Here is a 19,994-nt window from a genome sequence, read left to right as displayed (position 1 = left end):
ATTTGTGCCTTCCACCCTTATCCTGTAGAAATTGTATGTTGCTGGGAATGATTGATTGATTACTGCTTTTGTACTTGATTTTGTCATTATTCATTGTTTTCTTTGTCAAACAGACCCACACTCTTCTTCACATAATCACCCAGTCCTGTCTCTCAGTAAGCAAAGTAGCTGATGGCTCCCAACAGCCCACTGTGGAAACATGCAATGATAGCCCTTTGCAAAAATGGCTACTAAGAAACTATACAAGAATGGAAGTTTTTAGAAATATTTTTGAGAAGCCTAATGATTACATCCTCTAATTAATTTTTGGAAGTTTTTGTTGTAGATTTTACTAAGTTTATTTTAGTATTTTTGTAATAGTCAGTTATTGAAATCTAGAACTTTCTTTAAAATGTGGTTAAGAAAAATCTTTATGTGCTGTATGTATTTAGAGTTATTTTTCTTCTACTTCTTAGCTGCTTATTAATTTGGAGGCTGCATGGATTAGGTAGTATTTAGTCTATCATTAATAGGTACTTCCCAGGTTTTTATTTTAAGTACTTATAAACACATAAATATAATTGATGAAATACATTATGACATACTAGATCTTTTTTCAGTTAACTGTAGTCATGTCTATATGACTAAAGATTTTGCATTGGAGCTTAAAAAAATAATCAACCAAAAAGCCTAATATAGCCAAAACCTGGATTGTTTTGGAACACTGAAATTATTTAATTTTGCTAATTTTTATTCAGATACTTTCATTGTGGCCATATTTAGCATATCCTTTCTGGAATTTATTATTTTAACCTTAAACTTTAAGTAAACACATTATTGAAGACTAAGATGTAATTTTCAATAACTTTATGAAGTAAATTGGTTCTAAGCATTTCTTTGTGGTTGGTTAAGTGATATGATAATAAAAGCTTTTTAAAAAATCTTTTTATCTCTCGCTTGTATGATTTGCGAATATCTTCTGAGTAAGCAATAAAATGAATCATTATTCAGTTCAAATAAAAAAACTGGTAGGGAATTCTTGTAATGAGTGCCAATAAGAACATGTCCTAGTTCTTGGTCTTAAGGGTTTAACTGTCCTGTAAGTGAAGGATATTGCCCAGTACCTTGCTATGAGAACACATGGGAGGCTAGGCCGTCGTTCTGATCCAGATGAACCACTGAAAGGTAGATAATAGAGGATACTATTGCACCTGGAATACTTATGACAGGGCAGGGAATGGAGGTATGGAGAGGAGAAGAGTGGAAAGGTACTGTTTAGATTTGAACTACTTTCAAGACAAGAGCATTCTGAATTGGAAAGCTGGGAAAGCTTGGATCTTTTGCATAGAGAACGCGTGTCTTAAGTCCTTACATTATCTTAGTTTGCTTTCAAAGCAAGCATACCTGGCGCGGGGGCAGCGCCCAGCAAGGGCCCTTCCTAGACTTCACATTTAGCCTCACAAGATTACCTACAAATTTCTAGCGTAGAAATCACAACTTGCTTCTCTCAGCAGAACTTTGCAGCAGTTCCCACAGCCTTAACAGGACTTAGGTTTCCCACAGGGGACAGCCCTGTGCAAGGGGCTGAGAGCCACAACCGTGGGGGATGGAAAGCATCCTGGCTTAACAGCCTTATGACTCACAAAAGACAATTTCTCTGTAACAACTGAGCAGGCACATCTCCAAGGAACCCAATGGAACACGCAGAATTCCAAGTCTTTGCACGTAGGGAAGCCCATAATTTGCGTCCTATCAGGAATTTATAATGCAGTTCGTGAGATGCAGATGCCTTTTATCAGTCAGAGGTCGTGTTTACTACCATAAGCGGCATTGCCTAGAAACAATATTGTTACCCTGATCAGGTCCCCTAGGGATCACAGTTAGTTGACTGAAGGTGAAAGAGATTTTAAGCAGAAGGGGAAAGAGCATTTTTAATTATTCATAAATTTAACCAAGCATTTTCTGACAAAGAATCTGATTCCTTACAATGACCTGGTAGCTTGCCCAACTGTTCTCAGCTGGTAAATAGAGGAGCAGGAATTCACACTTAAGAGTTACCTGACCCTAACATGCCTGGTGTTTCTAATGCACCACGTTAAAAAGGAAAGTTTTTTGGTTAGTTTTTTGTTGTCTTTACAGCAGTGACTTTTGAATCTTAATGAATTTCTTCAAAGAAAATTTTTATTGCATTTTTTTAGAAAAAAACACTTAGTAGTTTCTTTAAGTTACATACATTAAAAAAATATATCTAATAGAAGCAGCAAGGGTAAGTGGTTTTTATTGAAAGAGGACATATATCCACAAAGGACATGGGTATGTAACAAAAATAAAGAATATTTTGATTCTTGCTTGAACTTTCTAGATAAAATTTGGTTTTGTTTGCTATCTTTTGTTTCAAATTGGCTGTTGGTTCCTAAGCCAACAGCATAATTTCTGGCGTGATAAGCATAAATCATTCTTCTTGCCTATCTTTGGTCATTTCTTTCTTTTCTTCATTTTTTAAGTATAAACAGCTTGATTCCTTATATTGAAAGAGCAACAACAAAGGCCTCAATCTTGAAATCTCCTTCATATCTAATAGCCTTGCTCTTTTAATTTCCTGCTTGTTGTCCATTGAGTATTCCCCACCACAAGCCTGTTTTCCATTCCATCTTTTCTCAGGACAGGGTATTCCAGAGTCTTGCAGTCCTAATCCAAGCAAATTACAATTGTCTAGGCAGTGTTTCTCCACCACTTTTATTGCATGCCATCTGCATTTTTTAATACAACTTTTAATGTAATATGAAGAGCCAAAAAAAGGTGTGTCTACCTTTAATTTTGGTGATTTGCAACAAAAGTATATGGTGTGCTTTTATTAAGCTATATCTGCTTATCACCTCTCATACATTCAAACACTTCTCTTCTTGTTGGAGAGTTTTTCAAAAAGAAGGGTTCTAGGCATTGCCCTGAAACTGAGCAAAATGTGGATAGTTAGTGTGCATAAATTAATATGTATAAAGCATGTGGACTTAAAATGTAATTTGAAAAGCCCCCAGAAGATGATTTCCAAATATAAATATGAACTCAAACAAGAAGACATGGAATGACTGGTTAGCCTAATGCAATTATTAGAATTATATTTCTGCATTTGGTACTAAGAGGATGTTTACTAATGAATATTCTCATAGAAAAAATATAATATAGATATAATATTTAAAAATATGACCGTCACATTCCCATTTTTATTTGGTGTCAATATTTTTAAGATGCTTAAAAATGTAAACAAAACTGTGGTGAACACACTATGAAGTAAGACAGATCTTTGTTGCTATGATAATCACTCTCCTACAAGGAATGTCTGTCACAGATACTATGGCTTATTTAGCATTTTGAAATAGGAATATTTCTAGCAGTTTTATTCATTTGGGTCACAGCTGTGACATCTTTTTGCATGTTTACCCAATGGTTAGTGAATAACACATGCCTAGGAAAACTCAGCTTTTGTGAAAGCTTGTTAATATTTGTAGCCCTCAGCTGAACTTGGAGCTCACAAATGGGCTTTTTGCAAAGGAGCTAGAATTCTTGGCAGTGCATGATAAATGCTGGCCAATTTCTTTAGCCATCTGCAAAGAAAGGTGTATTAGACAATGATGAAACCTTACAGTGAAAGTAGTATAATAATTGATTCAGAGCCACCTGTGCATGCTTCCTTTTACAAACATATCACAGCGTTTAGACTAAAAGAAAGCCTGAAGGAATGTTTAAAGAGCAGGTTTAAGATGAGGTGCTAGTGAAGATAAAGATAGAATCTGTTGCACTGATTATTGGTTATCTTTTACAGAGACTCACTTTGAGACATGTTAACAGTAACCAGTGTCTTGATGAACCTTCTGAAGAGGACAAAATGGTGCCTTCCATGCAGGACTGCAGTGGAAGCAGATCCCAGCAATGGCTCCTAAGGAACATGACCTTGGGGGCGTGACGGCCATTTCCACCCAGCCATGAAAGTGTCTACACTTTTGTTTTTCCATTATTTCAATTAGGGGAAAGTATTAACTTCGCTGAATTGAAAGTTTAAAAATCCTTTTAGTATTCTGAAAAACATGGTTGTTTATAATTCATTTTTAGGAATGTTTGCTTATTTCCCTACTAAAATTTGTATCAGATCAAAGAAGCACATAAAAAAATATAAATAACAGCAAACATATTAAACATTGGAACAATTTGAAAAATAAATTGTGTTTGCTTTAAAAAAAAACCTTTCTTGCCCTCATCTCACAGAAATTAATCAGGGGCTATTTTAATTTTTTCTTGTCGCGGTGATTGAAAAGAAAGACAATCTAAATGCCTTATACGATGTAGCTTCCTTACAAAATATTATCATTTTAAAAACTCACTCTGTTTCTACTGGACCTTCATGGAAACATGTTGAATTTCTATGTCAACAACAAGGCCACATATTGAATTATTTTGGAGCAGTGAATTCATCATACAAAGTACGCTTCAAGTTTTTAAGAAAAAAAGTAAATTGGATATTGACTTCTCATAGGGTCTTATAAAAGCAACACATTTAAACAAAAAAAAAAGAGTAGGAGAGTTTGAAAATTCAATTTAAAGTACTTGAAATTAGAAGAAACTAGCTAGGCATTGATGGAGGCAAGATGAAGGTGAACTGCAACAATTAAATCATTCTAAAAGATACTCTGTTCTAGTTGCAATCATTAATGATGCAAGTGGAATATAACAGTCATCTTGGTCCCAGAGTTGATGTAGGAAACTCAATTATTAACCACTGGATTTATCTCACATAAACTATACTTACCTTTCCACTCTAGAGACTGTGACTTGTCCGTTATACTCTACAGAATTGTAGGTGAAGGGTAGAGTATTAGCCCTAATTTTTAGTTATTTTGTATTTAAGGTCACTGTTGCCATTTCAATTTTCTATTAAGAATAATGCTTTACTGTCAGAGTCTTATTGCTATACTATAATATCTAAAGTTTTCATCATCAGGGGAATGAATTCAATACACACTCATGAAGCCTTTCATTAAACTGCTTAATATCATTAGTCATAAATTACGACTCAAGAAACAATCATAATTAGGCTAGTTTCATATGTTCTTTATCCATCAAAAACCTCTGTGTTCAAAATATATGAGCAGAATCATGAAAAGGAAGAAAACCTTATCAGTGACATGCGCTAATAAGTTTTAGCATTTGACACCATTTAAAATGCCCATAAAATTGCTCTACAAATGTATCTTATTCATTGTACGTGCACTCAGCGAAGAGAGGTTTGGGGGTAAAAAAATGGAAGAAACATCTTCAGAAGCAGAAGATGCCATGCCTTTGGCCCTCATCTTTTCTCAAAAATCTGAAAGAAAATTTTATTCCGTTTGGCTACACACAAACTCTGTTTCTCTTTTTGTCTGTCTCTCTTTGCCTCTCGGCTACTCTCTCGTTCTCTTCCCATTTCTCCCTCCCTTCCTTCCATCTCTCTCTCTCCCTCTCCCTCCATTGTCTCTCTCTCTCTCTCTTTCTCTCTCTCACACACACATCACACTCATTCACAATGAAAAAGACACTTCCTGAAGGCCAGTGAAGTCTTGTGTGATTTTCCCAGCCATCATTCCTTCCTCTTCAGAATGTGTACTGGTACAATTCTGAGGAAGGTTTCTGTAACCTGGAGCATTTCAGATGTACTCCTTAAAGTAGAGATAAACCCCACCTCCTTGAGGTCTTTGGATTCCTTGAATCTCCTAAAATTGTAAACAAAAGTTTGCATTTAGCCATTTTTTTCTGAGAAAAGATTCAATAGCTTCCAGTGAACTTCAAAGGAATCTGTGATTCCCCAAGGCCTAGTGAACCACTGCCTTAAAGTGAGCCAACTGAGGCCAGATTTAACAGTTTCCATTTTCACTCTCTTTTTCTTCCTTCTTTTACTTTTGTCCTAAAATACTGTGAAGTCTCCCTGCACAGGACTCTTCTTTAACCTTAAAAAGCTTGAACACCCAAGGACATTTATACTATCCAGTCCACTTATGGATTTGTCGATCAATATGCTTATGTTATCTAGAAAATGGTCAATGACACAGTTTTAAGAATACAACTACTCCAATAAACTGAATTTGACACATTTCAGAATCATTTGAAATATTTAAAAGTTCATTATGGTCACTGAAAAAATAAGAAAAATTAAAAATGCATACATTTCATGCCAAAGAAGAAATTTTCAAAGAATCCTCAGATGGTTAGAACTTAAGCTATTAGAGGGTCAAACAAACAAAAAAATGACATAAAATATAAAATACCAATACCCAGAAAGCAATGACTAACACTCATTAAAAAAAATTATTATTTTCAGTAAAGGAAATTAAAAATGATAATTGGGTTCACAATGCATTCCTTATCTATGGGACTCGATGAATAGACATATCAAATGACTTCAAAGTTCCTCTTCTGATGTCTGATGTCCCCAGTTAATACCAATTCTAGCCTTCCTAATGTTCAGATCAAAAACCTGGTCAGTTTTGAATCCTCTGTTTCTCTCCCTACTTCATCTAATTATCAGCAAATTCCCTTGATTCTATATTTAAATATAATCAGAAACCAATGACTCACTACCACATCCACTGTATGTGACTTTTTAAATTGTGTATGTTTCTAGTTTGGTTTCCTAGTTTCCTATCTCTGACCTCTAACAGTTTTTCTCACCCCGGTAGATACAGTGATTCTGTTAAACATAGATTTGATTATTTCCCTAATCTGCTCACAACCCTCAAATGACTGCTCATGTCTTTCTAACCAAACCTTTACAGTGGTCTTCAAGGCCTTTTATGAATGACACCCCTCTATTCTCACTCATACACACACACACACACATGCACCCACGTTTCTGACCACTTTTCCCACACTGACCTTTACTTACTCCACTCTGGCTGCAAAGCCAGTTTCTCAGTGTTTTGTTCCTATGCCTCTTCCGCACACAGCTCTCTCACTCACTCACTTTAGGTCTCCTTCAAATAGTATCTCATCAGTAAGTAAACCTTTCTTCCACCTGCCCACTCTGTCCCTGCACATGCTCTTCAATTGACTTCTTTATTTTCTGTTTACCCTCCCACCTCCCCACCCTCCAGCATCCTCCTCACACACTCTAGTATGTAAGCCCCATAAAGGCCTGAGCTTTGCCAGGTTTGTTCACTGTGATCTCCCCAGCATCTAGTAGAGTTCTTGGCACACAGTAAGTATTCTGTGACTATTTCTCGAATTAATGAACTGAAAGTGTGCATTCAAGTTGCTAAGTGCTACTGTGTCATAGCTTTTTTTCTTATGCACAGTATTTGAAATTTTAAAATAAACTCTAGTCATCTATTTAGACAGGATTTGCATAACTTTTTCTCCAAATGATAATTTTCTTCCTAATATTCTTCCCACTAAAGTATGGACTATATTTTGTTCTCTATAGTAAAATACCCTGCCTTACGGAAATGAAATATGACATTTTATAAACATGCTGCTATATTACTATAAGTTGCTTTATTAAGATTAAAATATTTTTGGGGTTGTATTCAATGGCCACCTTAAGGTGTAAGATTTTTACTTTCTTTAGATGGGAGACATATGTCATCTTCTTAAAAATCATATGTATTTTCATGGTTTCTTAAAAGCTATTACTAAATTTATTTTCTAAGTGTAAGTCTATGAACAAAACACCAGTGAAATGGCTTTGAGAAGATTTTACAGATGACCTGTTTGTAGCTTCTCTGTTTATAGATAGTGAGACGGAGACCTAAATATGTAATGTGGCTTGCCCAAGGATCATATAGCTATTAGCAGCATTGCCAGGACTCATGATTGTTATTCTAACCTAATATTCTCCTCAATTAAAAAGCACTAAAAAATATAACAGAAAGGGCACAGTAATGGGAAAAATGTTTTCAGTAAATGTGTTGTGATAACAACATTGATTCTTTAGAGGTACATGAGTTCTTACTGCCTTTCACATTTAGATAAGATTAGTTCAATAAAATAATACCACAGAAAATAAATAAAGGCCTGCCAAAAAAATTAAGAAATTGACAGGAAACAGCATGATTACAGAACATCCTAGCATTATTGGGCAAATTGGGCTTCAGGTAAACAAATCTTCTTTGGCAGTAAATAATGGAGCAAATTTTCCCCTCATTTTCATTTTCCTTATAATTATATTCAGGTTAAAAAGAAGAATGGCTATAGCTTGCAAGCTTGCATAGAGTTAGACCATCTATTACTGTAAACACTGGGTAGGTTCTAGGCTACACAGCTTCAAAGATTGCAGGATAATCAGAAGAGATGTCTAGGCTTCCCAGTGGAGCTCTATAAACTCTAGTAAACACAACCCATAAATTCAGTTTTGCCATGGTGCTTAGACCAGCCCAATAAATAAAAATAGAAAGAGAAAATTACTTTAAGAAAAACAGTAGGAATGATTTTACCTTTTTGTCTTTTGGTAAGAGGTTAAGAGAAGAGTAAAAATTGGTTCAGAAAACCTCAAAATATTGGAACCCTCACATTGTTTTCACCAGTCAAGAAATGATAATCATACCTGATCACAGGCATTTTACATGCATCTCATGTATAGATGCTTAATCTTGTCTCAGAGGAGGCAAAACTTCATGCATTATTAAATTAAAAAGTATGCTAACTTAACAAATATAAAGAATTTAAGAAATTCAAGATCTAGATGTGTCATCTTCCACAAGATGTCCTTCTGCAGAGCTGATATCTGCAGATCTTGAAAAACTGGGTAGAGAAAATTCAGTTAAGTGTTAAAGCAGTTTGTGTTTCAAGATTCACCATTATCCACCATTTGTCCTTCTTTTTTTCTTAACACGTCAAGGTACGGGATAGATACCACATGTTAATACATCTGATGTTAACATACCATGTTCAAACTGTTATTAAGTATCAGATATTGTACCAACCTAAGGTGTTGAATGAACACCAGGGGTGTGTTTTAAATAATTTGTGTAAATTTGTGTCCAACTTTTGTTTTATATTGTTCAATAAATTCTAAAGATAATTTTCACTGTATTTGTTCAACAAATTCCTCTGAAATACTAGTGATGTGGGTGGGGGACAGCTCTCTTGTTAACTATCTTTTGAAAGAAATATTACATCTACATTACTAATGCCATCATTATATAACTCATTTTGTTTTTGTTTTTAGCTAGGGAGAACAAATCACTTAACATTCTGTTTTTAATGGGTTAGAATGAGAATGGGAAATTAGATGATTAGGCTATATCTATAATGGTTTTAAAAATGGAATTTTTATCATGCATTTAATTTGCTGTAGAAATGAACATAAGCTGCTGTTTGGTTTCAGTTGTACTGTCAGCTAAAAATAGCGCAAGTAACAACAACAAAGAAAACCTAAATGATTATATGGCATTTTGAGGGGAGCTTTTGTTTTCCCAGTCAGTGTAACCACAACTAAAGACAAATAATTTAAAAAATGTTTTAGATATATGCTTGGCACGCAGTCCTTTCTTTAACACTTACAAAAGTAGATTTTGCATTAAGAATTATACATTTTAAACATTGTATGCATTACTAAATGGTATAATTGTTCTTTTGCTATCAATTTAAGTATTTATACATTTTCGTAGAATTAAAAATACCAACTTAGTTTTCACTTGCTATATGTTGTCTTTTTAAACAATTTTGTTGGCATTTTAAACAGATAAACAAGTTCAGCATTTTATGCTTAGTTCCATTTTGTAGATTTTTTAAATAAATGATTAAGTGCCTATGGAGATCATTTAGCATTGAGAGAATATTTGATACCAGTACAATTTTGGAAGCAAAAACATACAAAGTAGAAACATTAAAACATGCATGATTTTTAAGGAGTTTATCATTTATTTTTATTCTAAAATGATTTAAGATTGATATGGTTTCTGTTTTATAAAAATGACTTGAAGTAGAAGTGTTAAAATGGTTCATATGATATGCTGAAAATTATTTTCCAGAATACTCTGACTCATGCCCAGTTCTGGTGCTGGAATCCTGGAAGACAGTCCATCAGGGTGAGGAGGGGAAGCCGGAGAGGCCACAGGCTCCTACACAGAGACTCCCCGGGGTCAGCCCTGCAGTCCTGGCCACACAGAGTCAGGGCAGAAAATAAGAAAAGACCATTCCATTTGCTAAGTGAGAAGGAAGAAGTAAAGGGAAAAAGGAAGGAAGAAGAAAAGAATGGAGAGAGAGAGAGAATTCTAGCATTAACCATTTTCATATTTTATTTTATGCTGAAGAAAACTTCCCTGAAACATTCTGTTTGCATGACTCAGAAGCTCATTGATTTGCGAACATCATGAATATTTCATTGGATTTCCAAAATTTTTTCTCTGTCAGTAAGAGTAAAGGATACTGTCTAGATTTTGTGTATCACATCTCACACACGAAAAAAGTCCTTTCTTGGCTTTCTGAACGAGGCGGGACTCCATGATACACCTACTTTCTTTCTGCTACGTCCTTTTCTGTTACCCTTGTCCGGGAGCACAGCCTTGCATGTCAAATGCTAAACAGGTTAACCTAATTAAGCAGTTCCAGCCACCTCAGGTTTTGGGAGACCCATCACTTACCCAGATTTGCTTTTATTCAGCATCTGGTAAAACAAAGTGAATGCTCATGATCAACAAACACATTCCCGTGCCTTCTCTTCCATGGAAGGGCTATTTGGTGGCCTCTCTGCTAACTCACTCTTTCCTGACATAATGATTATTTTTTCCTACACTAAGCTTCTACTATTCGAAAGAGTTGGCAGATAGATAGTTGACTGAATTTCTGCTAACAAATCTCTTCATCAATTTTGTGGAGTGGAACTCTTGATAAACATGCAAACATCTGTTCCACAGTTTTCCCTGTTAATGAGACCCATGAACTTGATGAAACAGTCACCCTTCATGGGCCACATGATAACTGATGAAAGGCAGAGGCTTCTATGCTGTCTAAACAATTGAGATCAGAATTGAAACAGCCTTCACCAAGATTGCTGGCACCTGTACTTTCAGTTCCTGAGCTCACAGCTTGATTTCTCTTTGTATGCTTGCAATTTTTTTGGCTTTTAAAGGATGACATGGAGTTAAGTTGCGTTTATGAAAGCACATCAAAGTTCTTCCTCTGATAACATGGATCAATGCGAGCGGTGAATCCATTTTTCTCACATATTTAGCTTCTGAAAACTCTGGTTTCCATCAGCAGAATTAGAAACATTTGACTCCGCAGATTACTTTCTCCTCCTTTGGATAAACTTTCTTCATTCCTTGCTTTTCTTCCTGCCTCAGTGGTCAAAAGTTTTCAATGTCTAGACTTTTCTCCTTTCTCCCATCTCTTAATAGTGGAGGGCTCCAGGGTGCAATCCTTGATCATCTTCTCTAAGTACATGCATGCCGTTGGTGATCTCATCCAGAACCAGAGATTCTGCTACCTGCTACGAGCTGCTCACTGCCAGATGTCTTTCCCTGGACCACAACTCTTTGAAATCCAGCTATCAACTGGATTGACTAGTAGCATCTCAAACTTACAGGTATGAGACTGAACTCCTTACCTTTCCCTGCAAATCTGTTCACTCTCAATTGATGGTGAATCCATTCTGCAGTTGCTCAGTTCAAAAACCCTGGTGTCCTTGACACTTCTTTCTCCATTAGAAAACCAAATTAATTCTACCTTGACAATATTTCCTGACCCCAACCGTTTCTTAACACCTCCACTGCTACCTCCCTGGTCTGAGTCGCCGTCTGACTTCCTGCGGTGATCTTCCGGCTGGCTGCACCCTTGCCTCCTCCACGGTCTGTTCTCAACACAGAACCAGACTGATGCTATTAAATGCAACCCAGTATGTCTCTCTTCTACTCAACTCCCCCTCCCCCCACTGGCTTGCTTTGTATTTTACAGGAGCCTGATAGTCACTGCATGACTTGACCCCTGCTAACTCTCTGACCTTTATTCCTACAAGGTTTCTCCGTGTTTGCTTCATGCCAATCACGTGGCTTGCCATTCTCTGAGCAAGCCAGGCATGCGCTTGGTTTACAGCCTGGAATACTTGTCCTAGATGTCCACATGCTAACTACCTTACCTTGATCACAATTTGCCTGCTCAATAGGATTCCCTTCCACCCTTTTTAATTGTGTGGCCTACCTTCCATCTTTCCTGCAGATACACCAATCCATAACCCTGCTCTACTTTTTTGTTCCATGGGATACCTGTCACTTGCTATCATGTTATCTCATTTACTTATTTATTATTTTCAATGCTTACTGATTGTCTCTTTCTCTCCACCCCTACCAAGTATCCACCATTTGAATATAAGATACCAAAGAGCAGGGATCTGTTTCGATGTGATTACTGCATAAATCTAAACATCACCTAGCAAATACTAGACACCCAATAAATATTTCTTATGTAAAATTAATTTCCTTTTGTCCTTTCTATTGGTATACTGTAGCCCTATATGCAAAGGGTGAGAGAGAAGGACTTTAATATTTTTCTTGTTCTTTTTGTGCTTACATATTTTAATCTCCTCTTTACTTCTTAAATAATCTCCTACCACAAGGATTACACCATCTTTCTTCATCTCAAAACTATTAATTTTTAAGGGAATGGATGCATTTGGAACTTGAGACAACTCCGTAATAATATGAGTATTAGAATAATTAAATTTGATATGGCCCAGCTGGACATTTTTCCATTAATAGAAACATGGTATTTTATGATACGATGATGGAATGTTAGGATGATAAAAGAGCTGGAGATGTGGCCAACCCCTAATAATAATAATAATAATAATAATAATAATAATAATAATATGTTATCACAGACTAACTTTATTTGTACAAATTTTTTGTAATTTCTCTCTGAGGTTTCTTTCTGAGAACTACCTACATAATATTTACACTTTCCTAAGGATATAAACATTTAAAGAAAACACATAGTATAAATTTATAAATTCCAACTTTAAAAACTACTGAAAATTAAATTCTGCCTGCTGTGCCCTTCATTAGGGTCACGGCTGATGTGCGTAAGTCTCTGGAGATGGGCAGGGCTATGAGCTTCTTCCTCTTAACACTGCTCAAATCTGAAGTGGTGTCAGCTCCATGCCGTGACGTTCTCTTCTCTTCCCCTCGCCATGAGCAGATCCAGGGGACTCTAACCACTACATCACTTTTGGCGAGAGGTGGAAGTGTGGCTTCTTGTTAGCTGTGCTGCAGGGAGCAGACTCCAAAGACCCCATGATATGTGCTTGAACATGACAGAAATCTCTTCAGTGCCTGCCAAGCACCACTACAGCTATTATTGCTTAGATAACCACTCTGATCAGTTTTATTTACCTTGAAATAGATCCAGACCCTTTAATATTATAATTACAATGTAGTGGGAAGAGTATGGATTTTGAATCCAGGAGATGTATGTGGCCATCTCTCATGGGCCATGTACCAGCTGAGCTGGCAAGCCCCCTGGCCTTTATCTGCCAGTGTGCCCACCTAGGGCATGCTTGGAAGGGCACTGGGAAAAGTTAGCAATGGTTCAGGTAGAGTGGCTCCTGAACAAAACATAAGGAATGGAGGGCAGATTTACACTGTGTCTGGCATGTTCATTGTTGATTGCTCTGTGTAGAAGAATGCACAAAAAGTATAGATTTGATGGAAAAGAAATATCCAAGCATTTGTATTTATCTTTTCCCTCATTTTCTCACCATGTATGGAAGTTGGCTTCTGTTTAGCACCAATAGCAGACTAAAAGCCCTGTATTTATTCCTGTAGGCCTGTAGTCGGAGGAATAGGATTGAAACTACAGCACCCCTAGACAGATACATGCTGGAATTCAGGGACTTAATGTAAGAAGCTCTTCATTCAGCTTCTCTGAAAAGTAGCACCTTAGATTTGCAGAAGCCGAGAATGCAAACATTTTGGCTCTCCCTCAGTAGCTACTATACTGAAGGACAAAACTCTTTGTTTATAATTAGCTGTGCTGATCCTTGATTCTGTGCTTTATAGATAAATATCTTTAAAAGATTTCCAATGCTATTAGAATTATTGATAGGTACTTTATTTTCAGAGAAATGCAATCAGCAGCAAAGCTCAAGTTAATGTATATGTGCATATACATGAGTCATTATATATAAGTTACCTCTGACTTTTAAGAGCTGAAATTGCCTGTGGCATTGAACTTAAAAATATCATTAACTATTATCAAGACTGAAATTAGAACCATTTATTTTCACCACAGTTACTTATTAGAATATTTTCTAACATTTCTTTTTAACTTTTAATTTATTTACAGATAAAATAATTGTCAGAAACATTTGAACACCAGTAAATAATACACCCAAAACAGTCTATCCCTCTGCCACTATTTGGTTTCGGTCAAATGCCGGATTCTCTCATAAGGGTAAAATTTACTGACTTTCCTAGTACTCTGAATTTTGCTAGGAGACTCAGTAGGAAAACACTTTCTGGCAAGAAAGTGATGGGAGCATGGGGTGTGAGGACTTGTATGTACATTATGATCAAACTTTGGATAGCACTCATTACATGACTATCTAATGTCATTATCTAGAAATAAAGAAAGGTGAAAAACATATGTTTACATTTTTAACAGTTCAATTTCGCTTGACTTATCAAATTGCAAGCTTCAAAGATATGATAAGGGCCCCAATGAAGTAGAAGAGCTGTCTTCATTCCTTCCCCTGCACTCCGGCAGAATGTTTTGATCCCATTTCCCTCTGTCCCCACCTGCTCCCTCCACTTGCATGCCGGCCAAATACACAATTAGAAAGAGGACGTTCTTTTGTCACTTACAGGAAATTTGCCAAGATCTAAGGCAAATTGGATTCTTATCTCAGTGAAAAAGTATTGTCTTTATTAAAATAACATGGATTTCTTACAAAGATTGTGATCAGATCAGAGCAGTGATGGAATTTACATTTGAAAACACTACCTTGCGTTTGATTAAAATTGAGTGAATATTTTCATTGTTTAACTAATATTGGTAATATGATTAACATGAGTAATAATGTGAATATTAACATCAAAAATTATTTTACTGAGTAATAATGTAAGTAACAAGTGCTAATATAAGTAAAATATTAATACCAATTAATATTCATCACTCAAATTATTTTTAAGCACCTCTCTTCTGAGGACAAGCACTATATACTTTGTGAATGATTTTAATAGATCCAATCCCTATTTTTTAGGAGCTTATGAGTAAGACAGTTAAATAAAGATAACTATGAAAAGACATCAAGATTATTGCCACCTCTACCTACCTGTGCCATCTGAAAATATAAATGTAATTTTAATAAAAAGTATGATTTAAAAATTTTGTAAGAAAAAAAAAAGGTACAGTAGGAGAGGATTAAAGATGGCAGCATGAGAGGTGACACAGAGGCTTCCTCTTAAAACCGTATATAATATGAAATATAATGAATACGATTAATCCTGAAAGAGAAACAGGAAAGAGGACTGCGCCAGTCTTCATACACCTGGAGAAAAGAATAAACTTCAAGGAACAGGGTAACTTGCCAAAGCTGTGGCCTGGCAGGACCCAAGCCCTTCCCCCACCCCAGCTCACCAACGGGATGAAGAGGAACAGAGCAGAGAGGGAGTGGAGCTCTGGGACTGCTGAATACCTAACTACAGAGATCCAATCTGGAAGCACAAACCTACATTTCATGGTATTTTCATAGTACTCTCTCGTGATTAGGGGGTTGGAAACCTAAGACAGGTAGAACACCTGGAGAGACTGAGATTCCAGCCACTTGTGGAAAGCAGGGATCCATATCCAGCTGTTCTGGAACAAAAGAAAGGCGGGTGGTCTGAAAGACTTCCTAATAGCAAGAGGGCTGCAAAAGTGGCAAGGACTGCACAGAGCTTACTGCTCAGGAGAAAGGACAGACAGACAAAATTGTCTGGGTGCATTCTTCCCAGCAGGTTGGGAGCTTTCACAATCTTCAGGTGCTCCAGTTCCATTGCTGGATACACAGTTCCAAGGACCCCCCCTCCGTGATATGCTGCCTACTTGGTTCATGACCAGCAAACCCTACTCTGCCATTAGGCTAGCCAAATGGAAGCCCAGTCTACAGCACCTACAAATACAAAGCACAGAGGCTAGTACCTGTGTGCTCAGCCCACTGGTTCAGGCAGTGGAGACAGGCATAGCAGCTGCAAGCAGGAAACAGCTCTTTCCTCCCTCCAGGCACCAATACCACTCCCCTGAGCCCCCCAACATTGCTTCAGAGGCTGAGAAGCTCCAGAGAGTAGAGCTTCTGGGCACTAGAGGGTGCCATATACAAATATGAAACACCAAAGGAACCTGGTTCAAAGTCAAATTATGAATACAACCCCTGAGAAAAATTCAAATGAAGTCAACCTCATGAATCTGCCTGAAAAGGATTTCAAAATAAAAATCATTAACATGCTCATGGAGGTACAGAAAAATATTCAAGAACTCAGGGATGAATTCCAGTTGTGGATCCAATCATTATGGAACACAGTATCAGAAATGAAACATACAATGGAAAGTTTTAAAAGCAGATTAGATATGCTGAAGGAAACAATAAATGAAATAGAAATTAGAGAAGAGGAATACAAAGAAGCTGAGGCACAGAGAGAAAAAAGAATCTCTAAGAATGAAAAAATATTGAGAGAACTGTGTGACCAATCCAAATGGAACAATATTCACATTACAGGCGTACCAGAAGAAGAAGAAGAGAGAAAAATGGATAGAAAGTGTCATTGAGGAGGTAGTTGCTGAAAACTTTCCCAATCTGGGGGAGAAGATAGTCTCTCAGGCCATGGAGGTACACAGATCTCCCAACACAAGGGATGCAAGGAAGACAACACCAAGACATGTAGTAATTAAAATGACAAAGATCAAGGATAAGGACAGACTATAAAAGCAGCTAGAGAGAGAAATAAGATCACATATGAAAGAAAGCCTTTCAGGCTATCATCAGACTTCTCTGCACAAACCTTACAGGCCAGAAGGGAGTGGCATGATGTATTTAATGCAACAAAGCAGAAGGGCCTCAAACCAAGATTACTTTATCTAGCAAGGTTATCATTTAAATTTGAAGGAGGGATTAAATAATTTCCAGATAAGCAAAAGCATCCACATTGGTAAGGAAGAAGTTAAACTGTCCCTGTTTGCAGATGACATGATATTGTACATAAAAAAACCCTAAAGAATCCAATCCAAAACTCCTAGATCTAATATCTGAATTCAGCAAAGTTGCAGGATACAAAGTTAATATGCAGAAATCTGTGGCATTTCTATATACTAACAATGAACTAGCAGAAAGAGAAATCAGGAAAACAATTCCATTCACAATTGCATCAAAAAGAATAAAATACCTAGGAATAAACCTAACCAAGGAAGTGAAAGACCTATACTCTGAAAACTACAAGACACTCATGAGAGAAATTAAAGAAGATACCAATAAATGGAAATTCATTCCGTGCTCATGGATAGGAAGAATTAATATTGTCAAAATGACCATCCTGCCTAAAGCAATTTACAGATTCAATGCAATTCCTCTCAAAATACCAACAGCATTCTTCGATCATTCTAAAATTCATATGGAAAAACAAAAGACCCCAAATAGCCAAAGCAATTCTGAGAAGAATAAAGCTGGGGGGATTATGCTCCCCAACTTCAAGCTCTACTACAAAGCCACAGTAATCAAGACAATTTGGTACTGGCACAAGAACAGACCCATAGAGCAATGGAACAGACTAGAGAGCCCTGATATAAATCCAACCATATATGGTCTATTAATATATGACAAAGGAGCCATGGACATACAATGGGGAAATTACAGCATCTTCAACAACTGGTGTTGGCAAAACTGGACAGCTACATGCAAGAGAATGAAACTGGATTATTGTTTAACCCATACACAAAAGTAAACTCAAAATGGATCAAAGACCTGAATGTAAGTTATGAAACCATAAAACTCTTAAAAGATAATATAGCAAAAATCTCCTGAATATAAGCATTAGCAACTTCTTCCTGAACGCATCTCCTTTTGCAAGGGAAACAAAAGCAAAAATGAACATATGGGACTACATCAAACTCGAAAGCTTCTGTATGGCAAAGGACACCATCAACAGAATAAAAAGGCATCCTACAGTATGGGACAACATATCTGTAAATGACATATCCGACAAGGGGTTAACATCCAAAATATATTAAGAACTCACACACCTCAACACCCAAAAAGCAAATAACCTGATTAAAAAATGGGCAGAGGATATGAAGAGACAATTCTCCAAAGAAGAAATTCAGATGGCCAACAGACACATGAAAAGATGCTCCATATCACTAATCATCAGGGAAATGCAAATTAAAACCACAATGAGATATCACCTCACACCAGAAAGGATGGCCAGCATTGAAAAGACTAAGAACAACAAATGCTGGTGAGGATGTGGAGAAAGGGGAACCCTCCTACACTGCTGGTGGGAATGTAAATTAGTTCAACCATTGTGGAAAGCAATATGGAGGTTCCTCAAAAAACTAAAAGTAAAAAAACCATTTGATCCAGGAATCCCACTCCTTGGAATTTACCCAAAGAATACAACTTCTCAGATTCAAAAAGACATATGCACCCCTATGTTTATCGCAGCACTATTTACAATAGCCAAGATGTGGAAGCAACCTAAGTGTCCATTAGTAGATGAACGCATAAAGAAGAGGTGGTACATATACACAATGGAATATTATTCAGCCAAAAGAAAGAAAGAAATCCTACCATTTGCAACACCATGGATGGAGCTGAAGGATATTATGCTCAGTGAGATAAGCCAGGCAGAGAAAGACAAGTGTCAAATGATTTCCCTCATTTGTGGAGTATAACGACGCAGCAAAATTGAAGGAACAAAATAGCAGCAGACTCACAGACTCCAAGAAGGGACTAGCCGTTACCAAAGGGGAGACATGTGGGAGGGCGGGTGGGGAGGGAGGAAGAAGAGGATTAAGGGGTATTATGTTTAGTACACATGGTGGGGGGGAATCACGGGGAAAACAGTGTAGCACAGAGAAGGCAAACCATGAATCTGTGGCATCTTACTATGCTGATGGACAGTGACTGCATTGGGGTATGGGTGTGGACTTGATAATATGGATAAAAGTACTCATAACATTGTTTTTTCATGTGAAACCTTCATAAGAGTGTATATCAATAATACCTTAATAAAAGATTGAAAAGTGAATAAATAAAATAAAATGTAAACAGACTAAGAAAAAAATAAAAGTACAGTAAAATATATGCAATAACATAGTAATGTAATATCATTTAGAATATTGTCTTTGGAGAAGACATAGTACTGAGTTGAGTTGGTGTTTAAATGATGATAAAAGAGAATTGTGTAATAGCAAGAATAAAATCTCAAAAGTAATCCTTCAGAGGAAAAACAAATGTTTTTATGACTGATTTTCCTAGTAAAGACTTAAAATCAAGATTCCTAATAGTTTTAAAATGTAGACCTAAAGTCAATTCACAAAATCACTTCTATAAAAATATTCTTAAATTATATTAAAGAAAACCTCTCAAAATCACTCATCAATTAGTGTGTGCATGTGTGTGTAGCAATTCCTACTAAAAAAATAAAAGACAAATAGACTGAGGAATAGGCTAAAACTATCCTGCTATGCTCCCCACATTTCCTAGAAAAGACTTGGAGCTTAGAGTTGGGTAATTGCCCTCCAGTCTTCAGCTGAACTCCTGACTTTAGGGTTTATTAATATGTGTAGGAAGGCACATATTATGGTGAACCCTGGGGTGTCTCTGTGAAAGAAAGTAAGGAGGGAGAACTTTCTGAGCAGAGGAAGTAGATAAGCAATGCATAAACATATGTATGAATCATGATGGTGCAGGTAAGAAGCTTTATGAGGTTGGTTATCACAGAAGCATTGGGCTCATTTGGAGGTAAGCAGGCATAAGAAACAAGGACCAGGTGATGGACAGCTTTGCATGCTTGATGAGGATT

At 36.6% G+C, this 19,994-nt stretch overlaps 1 protein-coding gene and 1 long non-coding RNA gene across 6 annotated transcripts in view; one reads left to right on the top strand and one right to left on the bottom strand.

Annotated features, from left to right (window-relative positions):
• Positions 1 to 6,368, top strand: part of GALNT13 (polypeptide N-acetylgalactosaminyltransferase 13) — a 529,379-nt gene extending 523,011 nt beyond the window's left edge. For all 5 annotated transcript variants that reach the window (XM_036928301.2, XM_036928300.2, XM_036928303.2 and 2 more), the window contains one exon: positions 3,800 to 6,368. In XM_036928301.2, the coding sequence (XP_036784196.1) occupies positions 3,800 to 3,940 (141 nt within the window). In that variant the 3' untranslated portion in view covers positions 3,941 to 6,368. The remainder of the gene's footprint in view (positions 1 to 3,799) is intronic.
• Positions 1 to 19,994, bottom strand: part of LOC130684537 (uncharacterized) — a 100,005-nt gene that overhangs the window by 68,118 nt on the left and 11,893 nt on the right. The window lies entirely within an intron of this gene.

This window comes from Manis pentadactyla, chromosome 8, assembly GCF_030020395.1.
Source record: "Manis pentadactyla isolate mManPen7 chromosome 8, mManPen7.hap1, whole genome shotgun sequence".
Lineage (NCBI taxonomy): Eukaryota > Metazoa > Chordata > Mammalia > Pholidota > Manidae > Manis > Manis pentadactyla.
This window is presented reverse-complemented; position numbering and strand designations above follow the sequence as displayed.